Source organism: Equus asinus, chromosome 22 (genome assembly GCF_041296235.1).
Source record: "Equus asinus isolate D_3611 breed Donkey chromosome 22, EquAss-T2T_v2, whole genome shotgun sequence".
Lineage (NCBI taxonomy): Eukaryota > Metazoa > Chordata > Mammalia > Perissodactyla > Equidae > Equus > Equus asinus.
Genome location: NC_091811.1, coordinates 51,140,578 through 51,151,959, shown reverse-complemented (window position 1 = coordinate 51,151,959; position 11,382 = coordinate 51,140,578). Strand labels below are relative to the sequence as shown.

The following is an 11,382-nucleotide window of genomic DNA, read 5'->3' as shown; positions in this document are numbered from 1 at the left end:
CAAGCTTAGGCTTGGAGATGGAAGGATGCTTTATCCAGGCAGCCAACGACTGTAACGCTACTAGAATTTCCTAGGCAGGTCCCTGCCTGTTTTCCAGGATGGGACAGTTAATTGCTTCAGTCACGAAATGGACCAGCAGTGACGGACTGGAGCCCCCGCCCTGGTGGGAGGGGGCGGGACGGTCCTGGGAGAAGGGCGGGGGGCGGGGCCAGGGGCCACTTAAGGCGGAGCCTGGGCGTTCTGGCAGCGCTGGAGCCAGGCAGCAGAGCCAAGCTGGGCTGGCACTCACCCACGACCCCCCTTCCCTGCTATGATGCCCCGTCACTAGCAGGTTCCAGACCCCCCGGGGGCATGTAGGCAGAGCTGGCGGCAGCCAGGTGCGCAGAGCCACAAGCGCTCTAGGGCACTCTGGGGGCAGCTCTGCCTGCTGCGCTCTCTGGTGCCTGGGGAAATGCCCAACTGACGGGCGAACTGGTGAGGACAAGAACGTTCCCTTTTGGCCCGAGTCTGCTGCATCCATGGCGCTGCCAGCCAGTCTGGTGCCCCTGTGCTGCTTGGCACTTCTGGCGCTGCCGGCCCAGAGCTGCGGTCCGGGCCGGGGGCCGGTTGGCCGGCGCCGCTACGTGCGCAAGCAGCTGGTGCCGCTGCTCTACAAGCAATTTGTCCCCAGCGTGCCTGAGCGGACCCTGGGCGCCAGTGGGCCAGCCGAAGGGAGGGTGGCAAGGGGCTCCGAGCGCTTCCGGGACCTGGTGCCCAACTACAACCCCGACATCATCTTCAAGGATGAGGAGAACAGTGGAGCAGACCGCCTGATGACCGAGGTAAGGAGGGCCTCTCCTCACCTGCGCCAGGGCACTGTCAACTCCTCTGCTCTCCTATAGCAGCCCGGGAGGGTGAGCTGGGCTTCATCTATTGAGACCTCAGTCCGAAAGACCTTCCCCCAACAGAAAAAAACCCTGCTGACTGAACTGAGTGATCAGGAGGGATCCCAACGAGGAGAGGCTGGGATGGCGAGGGGGAGGAGGGACTAGTGAGAGTGAAGCTGGGAGAGACAGTGAGGGCGGGGAAAGGAGGATGGCGGCAGGCGAGACGGGAAATGGCTGAGGCGTGGACCGGGGGTCAGCTACCAAGCCAGGCAGGAAGGGCTGGGGTGAGCTGGGGGCCAGGAGCTAGCTAGGCAGCAGACAGAAAGCTCTACCCTTAGCCTGTCTCCTGACCCGATTGTGGAAAAGCTCTGTGGGCCAAAGAGACAGAAGGGGGCTGGCAAAGGGGTGGCCAAGGGTCAGGTCACCAGGCCATCTCCCTGAGGAGGAGCTGAGCAGGAATTGTCTTTGGCATGGGGGAGGCATCCTAGAACCAGGGCAAGGCTTTTCTAGAATCTAAACGATTGTCTTGGGGTGAAGAGCAGTTTTCAGTGGGAAAACTAGATGGGCACACCTGAGAATCAAAGGGCTCCTGCATCCCTCAAGCTCAGCTTAGCTCAGGGGCTTTCCTTGGAATTAAAGAATTAAAATGAATTCAACTACCATGCATTGAGCATCTACTGCAGACTAGAACCTAACCAACCTAGGATGAAGTGAGCAATGACTTGGGAGAGAAGGACCACCTCTCAAATGTCAGTGATCTCAAATGTCAGAACTGGAAAGAAACTTGAAAGTCACATTCTTCCATCCTCCTCCACCTCCCTCATCCCCCATTTTACATTGAGAGCTGGTCCCAGGAGGAAAAGTGATTTAATCAAATTCTTAAAACTAATTAGTGGCATAGTTGGGACTAGAATTCAGGACTCCTGATTCTAAGTCTTATACACTTTCCATTACACCACCTAATTGTGTATGGAGTGGGGAGGTGGGGGGAGAGGGAGGGGTACGGATTTCCTCTGATTAATTGCCATAGTTTTCCAGGTTATTTTGTTAGGAAAACCTGTCCAGGGGAGAAAGAATTCCTTCTTGCTCCCGCCCTGAAGCCTTCCTCCTGCCCAGAGATTGGGGATACTCCTTCCCTCCTGGGTCATGGAATATGGTGGCCCTTCCCTCTGGCTGCCACCTGCAGCAAAGAGGGCAAAACAAGGGACAGGCCCAGGAAGGGTTCTGACAGGCCTGGGAACCCCCTCGGCCTGCTTATCTCCCACACCCTGGCTGCAAAAGGCCTCCATTGACTTGGCTCTGCACTGGGCTGCTGCCCCCGCAGGTCAAGGCCTCAGGGCCTCCTTAGGGGACAAAACGACAAAAAGTTGGAAGGAGTTACCACTTTTCCTGTCCCCCCCCGCCCCCCCCCCAACCCTGCGGAGGTGTAGAAGACTCAGGAAGAAGGTTAGGGGGAAAGTGTCTCTCTGGCAGTTAGGAGAAAACCAAGTCCGAGGTGAGAGGTCAGAGGGGGAGAAGAAAAGGAAGTTGCCCACTCTGCGCCTCCTCCCGCCATGTCCATGCTATGGTGCGCGCCAAGGTCTCCGGCTCCCAGACTGGAGCGGCCGAGATAACCTTGGTCTCACTCCCCCGGGTGCAGGCTTCCAGCCGCTGCTGCTTTTCCTCCTCTCCACTCCCACCCTGCAGGGGGCCCCCCAGATCCGCGCAAAGGCAGCTCCCGTTATTCTCAGGTGCTTCTCCCACGCCTTTCTGGACCGCATCTGGAAGAGAGAGGGAGAGATGGGGGCTCTCAGGGGTAGCAGAACCTTAGCAGGATCTGGGAAAGCTGGCCGCTCTGGGGGAGGGGACCCGGCAGGCCGGAGCAGGGATTGGGGGCGCGGCTTTCTGCCCTTTCCTCTTTCTGCGCCGGGGCGGCTGAAAAGCGCCTTTGTGGATGGAGCTGCTGAGTCCGCTTCTCCCGGCGCGTCCCCGGCCTCGGCCCGGGATTCTCGCTCGGTTAAGTCATCCCGGAGAATGGCCATTGTACTTCGCGCAGCCCCCGCCACCCCAACCCTTTTCCAGCAGCCTTGATCCCTCACGGCTCCGCTTGGGCACCTCTGTGGGGGGCACTCGCTCCACGAAGGGGTTAATGCGAGGGGCCAAAAGGAGGAGGAGGAAGGAAGGAAGGAAGCGATGCCCGGTGCCAGGGAAGGCAACGAAACAAAAGATGAATCAGGCGGAGGGAGGCAGCCGGGGTTTGGGGCGGGGGCCAGGCTCAAACAGGGGCTCCTCTCCGGGAGCCAGGCTGCTCAACCCCTCCCTGACCAAGCTTCCACCCGCCCTCTCCCAGGTTAAGCTGAGGTCCCAGAAAGAATAGGGGTGAGGGGCGGGCATTAAAAGTAGGGAAAGAGCTAGATATAGGCGTCCCCTCTCAATCTCAGAGGTGACCCCACAGTTTTCCAACGATGCTCTGGAAAGGGAGCGCACATTGGCGGCGACACCTATTCAGATTCTCACTTCTCCAGGACACTCAAAAGCTGGGAGGGAGTGGAGTGGGGCGGGGAAAACAGAGGAATTGACCCTTCCAGTCCAGGTCCCTTTTGCCCCCATGGTGGTGGTGGCTGTAGTGAGGAGACCTACTCCTTTATTCCCCACCAGCGTTGTAAGGAGCGGGTGAACGCGCTAGCCATTGCCGTGATGAACATGTGGCCCGGAGTGCGCCTGCGGGTGACCGAAGGCTGGGATGAGGACGGCCACCATGCTCAGGACTCACTCCACTACGAGGGCCGTGCCTTGGACATCACCACGTCCGACCGCGACCGCAATAAGTATGGGTTGCTGGCGCGCCTGGCAGTGGAAGCCGGTTTCGACTGGGTCTACTACGAGTCCCGCAACCACGTCCACGTGTCGGTCAAAGCCGGTACAGTAGGGGGTGGGTGGTGAGGTCCGCCCAAAGGGGGCTCTCTCTGGGAAACTGAGGCTGCACTGCCCTGTTGCGACTCTAGGGGAGACCAAGAGGGCGTTAGTGTTGGAATCCACCCTTCCATTCCTGCCCAGGTCGGGGCCAGATCGCGGGTCATTGCATGTTGTCCCCGGACTGGTGAGGTCTGCGCTGGGCTTGACCCACATCTTTGAGAATCTGTACCAACATTCTGGAACCGCTGGTCTTCATGCAATCCTCTCTGTGCTTGTTCCCTGCAGATAACTCACTGGCGGTCAGGGCAGGCGGCTGCTTTCCGGGAAATGCCACAGTGCGCCTGCGGAGCGGCGAGCGGAAGGGGCTGAGGGAACTGCATCGCGGGGACTGGGTGCTGGCGGCAGACGCGACGGGCCGGGTGGTGCCCACGCCGGTGCTGCTCTTTCTGGACCGGGACTTGCAGCGCCGGGCCTCCTTCGTGGCTGTGGAGACCGAGCGGCCCCCGCGCAAGCTGTTGCTCACGCCCTGGCACCTGGTGTTCGCCGCTCGCGGGCCGGCGCCGGCGCCAGGCGATTTTGCACCGGTGTTCGCGCGCCGGCTGCGCGCGGGGGACTCAGTGCTGGCGCCCGGCGGGGACGCCCTTCGGCCGGCGCGTGTGGCTCGCGTGGCGCGGGAGGAAGCCGTGGGGGTGTTCGCGCCGCTCACAGCGCACGGGACGCTGCTGGTCAACGACGTCCTGGCCTCTTGCTACGCGGTTCTGGAGAGTCATCAGTGGGCACACCGCGCGTTTGCTCCTTTGCGCCTGCTGCACGCGCTGGGGGCGCTGCTTCCCGGCGGGGCCGTCCAGCCGACTGGCATGCATTGGTACTCTCGGTTCCTCTATCGCTTGGCGGAGGAGTTGCTGGGCTGAGCACTCCAGGCATAGAAACCTCGAGGCGCCCGCCGAAAAGGGGCGTGCGGGCTGAGATCTGGGGATGTGGGCAGCAACCGGTGCTGATTGGGAGGGAGGGAAGAATGGGGAGAAAAATGGAGGCGATACGGGACTGCCTGGTTTAGGGGTAACCTCCAACCGTAAAGAGATGATACCGGGTCTTAGGTAGGTGGAGGAGATGGTGGTTACTCCTTGACGGGGACTATTTCGCCTCTTCTGCCCCGGTGCCTCAGCCCCACCTGATTATTTTATTTTATTTTCTATTTATAAATTGTAATATAATGATCTGCTTGCCCAGCCTGGCAAGATGAGGGGCTAGGGCTTGGAGTTAACACTGTCTGACACAGCCAGCCAATGTGACGTCCGACATTCCCACAGGGGGGTAATAAAGGGAAGGCTTCCAGGAGCTTATTGGAAAATATCTCTATTTAGAGCGTGATTCACCTCTGGAAGTGGGGAGGAAGGGGACCAACCTGGTGTCAATCCCTTACTTCCGACTCCTCCCTTCTTCCCCAGCAGGTGTTCCTGCTCTTCTTCCTCCCCACTGAGGGGGCATCCCAATCAATCAGCAACAGAGACCAGAAGAGTCAGTCGTGCCCTTTTCTGGGCTCCTAGTCCCTTCTCCCACCCAGAGAGGACCAGCATTCTGTCCCCACGGTTGCATATGACTGTTGGAGGGTCCAGGGTTGTCGAACAAGGGAGAGGGCCCTTGTGGGTCCTTTCTATGTTCATAGCGACTCCAGCAGGGACTCAGGCCATTGTGGGTACTGAATGCAAAGAATTCTGACCCCCTGACCATTAGCCTGCAGTCCTGAGCCCTTTCTCAAGGTCATGAATCAGCCTAGCCCACATCCTACCCTTGTGTCAGGGTCTGGATGGGGCCGATGTTTTTTTTCTGGGATGTCACTGGACTCACTGATGACCAGTGGGAATCTCTAGCTAATTCATAACTGATAGTCCCCACACACTCTTGGTCAAGAGAAAGAACCCTGACAGAGGGCTGGAACCTATCCCTCCTGAAGGATTGCTCACAGAGACTGGCTTCAGCCCTGTTATATTGGGGGAAAATAGGCTCTCCAAGCAAGGGCATGTAGGAAGTAAAACCAGAGCCCCTTCCTGGTCACCAGTCCTGGTTGTTGTTTCTACTGGCTTACTCTGCCTCCCCTTCTCCCCTCTCCCACTATCCCTGGTCCTGCTTCCCTGGCCTGAGTGTTTTTGGAAGCTTTGGGTTCCAACGCAGCAGACACCTGGAATCCAGGCAGGCAGGCACCCCTCAATTAGGAATGGAAGCTCTGGGGAAGTTGGGCTGCACTGGAAGGGGAGTGTCTAGGGCCTGGGGGGTGGTGGGGGTTGGTGGTACCTGCCCTTCCCTGTAGCCGCTGCGCTCTCCCAATGCAGGGTCTCTGCTATGCACTGCCCTCTGGTGGCCTTCAGGATCAGTTCCCTTCCAAACCAAAGGAAAGAGAACTATATATACTAAATGGATGATGGGTGGACTGGAGCAAAGGAGCCTTCTCCTAGGAGCGGAGAGATGGTGGGTGGGGCTTGTTAAACTACCAGGGCTGAGCCACAGGTGTCCAGGGCTGGCAAGGAGCCACCTGCCTCTCATTGGGAAAGCTCTTGCAAACCACCCACTTTTGCATTCCTGTGGCTCCTAGAAGCTGGAGGCATATAGCCTGTCACAGTCCAGACTTCCTCATGAATTCAAGTTGCCCCCTCATCTCCCTCACCCTTGTAACCCTTGAGTTCAGTGTCTGGAGGTGAAAGCATACTTAGGATTCCAGGTAGTGCTTGATAAAGGCAACATTTGGAAGCGGGCTAAGTTTACCTTTAGTGTCCTTCCACCCATCATTTCCCTCAGTCCTCACCTGGTGCCTGTTGCTACCTTCCTGTACCTACCTTCCCCTTTCCCCACTCTCAGAAACACAGTCCAACCTGTGGACCTTTCCTACTTTCTTTTTAAACCTGCCTTTGTCTCTCTTTATCATATCCTGATGCCCTCCTGTCATGTCATTCCAGGTGATAACTAATCTGATAAACTAATTAGTCTTCCTATGTTGATGGACTCCATTTTTTTTTTTTTTTTTACTCCCCTTCCCAGGTAATGCATATGTCTTAAAGCCCTGCTAAAAATAAGGCCTTAGACCACAAAACCATAAGGTGCTGATGCCTAGCACCTTAATAAGTTAGGCAGGAAGATATTTGGGGACAAGGAGAACTAATTGTTTTCCCTTAAACTATATATATCCTATAGACTACTTCCCAGGCCTGAGACTCACCTTTCACCCCTCACTTCCATCTCTCATTATCCTTGTCTCTTTGAGGCCCTCCCAGTTCCCTAAAAAAATCTATCACCTGCCCTCGAGCAGCAAAGAGCAGCATCTCCATGAAGCTGGCCAGGAGGGATATTCACTTGGCCATACAACATCTCTAATTGCAGCACCTCTTCACATCAACAAAATAGGCAGTGGGGGTTAGGGAAAGTGCATGGCTTGGCAGTCAGGCAGACCTGGAGATAATGATACCTCCCCGACAGGATTGTTGACAAGATCAGTGTATGTCCCCAGTGTGGAAGAGGCACTCTGTAAATGCCATCTATGCTCTGCGCCCATTTCTCACTGCCTTTCCTGCTTTCTGCTGTCTGTCTGTTTCTCTCCTCATCACTCCACTAGAAGCACTATCAATGGTTCCTAAACTTTTGGGTTATTTTGTCCCCCCTATAATCGTTTGATTCGGTAACACTCCTATCTTTAGTAGGTGCTGTGTGACAGACTTGGTTTTGTTTTAGAACTAAAGTATGAGAGTAATTTTGTTTTGAGAATTTTCAAAGCATTTTGTGATAATCCCGGCAAGACCACTCTGCATACTGGGAAACCAGAGTTGAGAATCACTGCTTCAAGGCTCAGGTGACCTTTTTATGGCTAGAATCCAGACCTCCCCTGGCTCCTTTCTTCAAGCAGGATTTACTGAAATCTACAGTGTAGCACTGCATAGGACACTGAAAAACACACAAAAGATAAAGAAACAGTTTCTTCCCGCGAGGAATAAACATAAAGGTATAAGAATGTTAACTACCAAAGCAACATTGTTACTTAATCAAGATGAATTTTATGGGCAAAAAATGTCATATTAGTACAAAGAAGGCCTTGTGGAGAAAGTAGGGCCTGAATGGGATGTTGAAGCATGTGTAGGTGGAGGAGACCAGAAAGGGCATGCAGGCAGAAGTAACAACACCAGCAAGGACTTGGAATCTGGGATGTGCAGGCTGGTTAGAGTGGGAGATTGGGAAGTGCAACTATACGTAGCTAATGTTTCCTGAGAACGTACTACCTGCCAGGCTCTATTCTAGCACTTTACAAGCATTCTCATTTAATCCTCACAATAACCCTATGAGATTGTATTACAGATGAGGAAACTGAGGCAAAGAGAGCTTTAAGTCACTTGCCCAAGTTACTACAGCCAGTAAGTGGTGGAACTGGAGCAGAAATAACAAGAAGTAAGACTGCCTTGATGGATGGGGCCACATCCTATGTGTTTTTGATTCTTCCCTGTTCCCTTCATTGAGTCACGAATAAGTCCTAGCTTTCTGACAGTTATTTCTCTCTCATTTTCGTTGGCTCTTCTTCCTCCTGCCCAGATGGCTGGCTTCCCTAACTAAAGTTACCTAGCCCCCAGTTAAGGAACTATATATATTGGTGCAGATTTCTGGCAGGAATCCACAGCAGGCTGGTATACCAACACAGCGTAAGACTCAGCTGTTTTTGGATTAGGGGAGAGGGGAAATTGAGCTTCATTATGGACTGAATGTATGTGTCCGTCCAAAATTCATACGTTGAAGCTTTAATGCTTATGCGGCTGTATTTAGAGATAGGGCCTCTAAGAAAGTAATTAAGGTCCAGTGAGGCCATAAGAGTAGGGCCCTGATCTGATAGGATTAGTGTCCTTATAAGAAGAGAACCCAGAGAGCTTGCTTTCTCTCTCTTCACATGCACCAAGGAAAAGCCACGCAAAGACATGGTGAGAAGGCAGCCGTCTGCAGGCTGGGAAGAGAGCTCTCACCGCAAACCAAATCGGCTGGAACCTCCATCTTGGACTTTTCTGGTCTCCAAAACTGTGAGGAAATAAATGTTTGATGTCTAAACCAGTCTCTGGTACTTTGTTCTGGCAGCCATAGCACACTAAGACAAGCTTCCAGAAATGTTTAAATTCAGAAGAGGCCAGTGCTAAGATGGGGTCTTCACTTAGTGAAAATAACCAACTCTGCCTGAAATATGAGGATTTCTGACCTAGAGCCTTGACCTGTTTCTCCCTGACTGTGCTCTTGTGGTCTCTGCTATATCAGAGGAAATTTTCTTCTCTGGTTATGAGACTGAGGCAGGTGTCTATGCGAAGGAGGCTACGACTGGTCAGGGTAGTTCCCTGTGGAGGATTTTATGGTCAGTTAGCACATTCAAACCCTCCTCCCCTGTTACTGTCTCCAGATGTGACTTGGTTGATGTATACAAATGAATGCTTCCCGTGAGGTGTTACTGAGTGCCTACTATGTGCTAAATATTGTCCTGTGCCATGGGGATAGGACAATGAAGTCAGGCATGGCTCTTACAGTTCATCTGGAAAGACAGGCATAAACAGAAGGTTGTAGAGTGTGGTGAAAGAGATGAGATGTGACATTTAAGCTGAGACCTGAAAGATGAGTAAGAGTGGTTCAAGCAGAGGGAATAGCGTGTGCAAAGGCCTGGAGTTGGGAAGCAAGAGTAAGATGAATCAGAGGAGCATGGACAAGTTCAGTATAGTGAGAGGGAGATGTGAGTCACTTTAAAGATTTTCGATTTTCTCCTAAAGATGAAAAACAATTGTAGGATTTGAAGCAGGCGAGGGGAAAAAATCAAACCTGCATTTTAAAAAGGAAGTTGGCAATTGGATGGTCTTCCCGGGTCACCTTTATCCCTAAGAAGGTTGGTCCTCATCTGAGCACAGTTCTGATCCTGATCACAAGGAGGAAATGTCCCCAGCCCCACATAGAGCTTTTTATGGGAGCAGAGGGTGGGGGAGCAGTGTAGGGAAATTGGAGCCGTACAGGGCAGGACAGGAACAGAATTGGAGATGGCACCTCCAGCCCTGGCTCTGCTTCTTTCTGAAACTTAAACCCAAACCATCTCTCAACTTCTCTCCTTGGGACCACGCAACCTAAGAACACAGTTGTCTGATTTCAAACCACATGGTGTCCAAACAGAAGTCCTTGGAACTGGAGACTGGTTTTTTTTTGTGCTATTTTCTTTTGCTTTCCAGCGAGTCTTTCAGCAGAGCGTTGGCTTAGCTTGGAGCTGATGGCCCTAAGCTGAAGCAGAGCTGCCACCCTGAGAGCCAGGTCTGGGCTGAACATTGCAGCTGCCCAGGGAACAGCTGGTTAAGCCCTCAGCAGCTGCAGCAGCTGGGACTCCACCCAACATTTGAGCTGGGATTAATCCCGTTTCCTCCACACACATCCCTTCCTTGTTCTAGTCCCTGGCTAGTCTACAGTATCTCGTAGAATGTTTGAGACTAGATTTCGTGAATCGCCCCCTGAACAAAGCTGGAGGCAAAGTCACCCACCTTCTTCCCTCTCCGAGGCAGCTGACCCAGAGCACCTTAGGATAACCACAGGAAGGAGGGTGTGGGTCTCTCTCACACACAGCCTCCTTTCCCTCATTCTCTCTATCCTTTGATAAACTGACTAGGATGGATTATTTTTTGAAATGTCTGATTTTCAATAATTGTTAGAATTGTGCAAACGTGAAAGGGCTTCTTTGGTCGGGAGAGGAGGCGGATTTCCTTTATCTTTGAGAGACTCCATACCAAGGCCTGGAAACTTGGTGGGAGTGTTGCAGGAGGATCAAGCATCCTACTAGTGGTTGTCACTTTTAAAATGTGATTGCTTCCCACTTAACTGGGGTTCTACAGTTCAGAACAATAGGGCTGTATATTCTATTTGGTGCTTATGCACCAGCTGTGTGACCTTGAGGAAATCACTTTGTAAGAGATGCCAGAGGCTACAATGAACTGCTACCAAGAGCATGGAAATAAGGAGGTGCTCTGAGATTTAAACAAGGCAAATTAACACACAAAGGGTCAAGGCAGTTCCTCCCAGGGACCAGAGACTTGACTCCCTCCAACAAATATTTATTAAGCCCCTGCAAGTGCAAATAGGCATTGTACTAGGCTAAGGATTTCTGACGTTTTTCTAGAGGAACAAGTAGTGATTTTAATAGATTAAATTAATTTAATTAGCTTTCAGCTTGGAGGAGTGGCCTGATCAAATTTGGGTTTTAAAAAGATCACTCTAGTTGCTGAGTGGAGCAGGTCCAGGGAGAAGAGCAAGCAAAAAGGACAATGCAGAGTGCAGATGAGAGATGATGTTGGCTGAGATAAAGAGGTGGCAAAGGAGACTGGAAGAAAGGACAGTTTCAGGAAATATTTATATTTGTGGGATTGATAGGACTTGGTGGTTGATTGGAGGAAGGAAGGAGTGAGGAGTAAGTAGAGGAGAAAAAGAATTCTCTCAACTTTATCTACCGATATTGACATATCTAAAATGAAAGAGAAAGAGTAGTTGATCAGCCAGTATCAATCATTAATCCAAAAGGAAGGTAGCAAACGGGCAACTTGGTCAATCAGAATTGTTACTGTGTGCCCAGAATGGTCTTCGGAAG

At 52.7% G+C, this 11,382-nt stretch overlaps 1 protein-coding gene across 1 annotated transcript; it reads left to right on the top strand.

The window, feature by feature from the left end:
- Nucleotides 1-246: 246 nt before the first annotated feature.
- DHH (desert hedgehog signaling molecule) lies at nt 247-5,108 on the top strand. The gene is made up of 3 exons (XM_014850015.3): nt 247-821; nt 3,504-3,765; nt 4,047-5,108. The coding sequence occupies exons 1-3, from the start codon at nt 519-521 to the stop codon at nt 4,670-4,672; spliced, it is 1,191 nt and encodes a 396-aa protein (XP_014705501.1). The 5' UTR covers nt 247-518; the 3' UTR covers nt 4,673-5,108.
- Nucleotides 5,109-11,382: the final 6,274 nt, after the last annotated feature.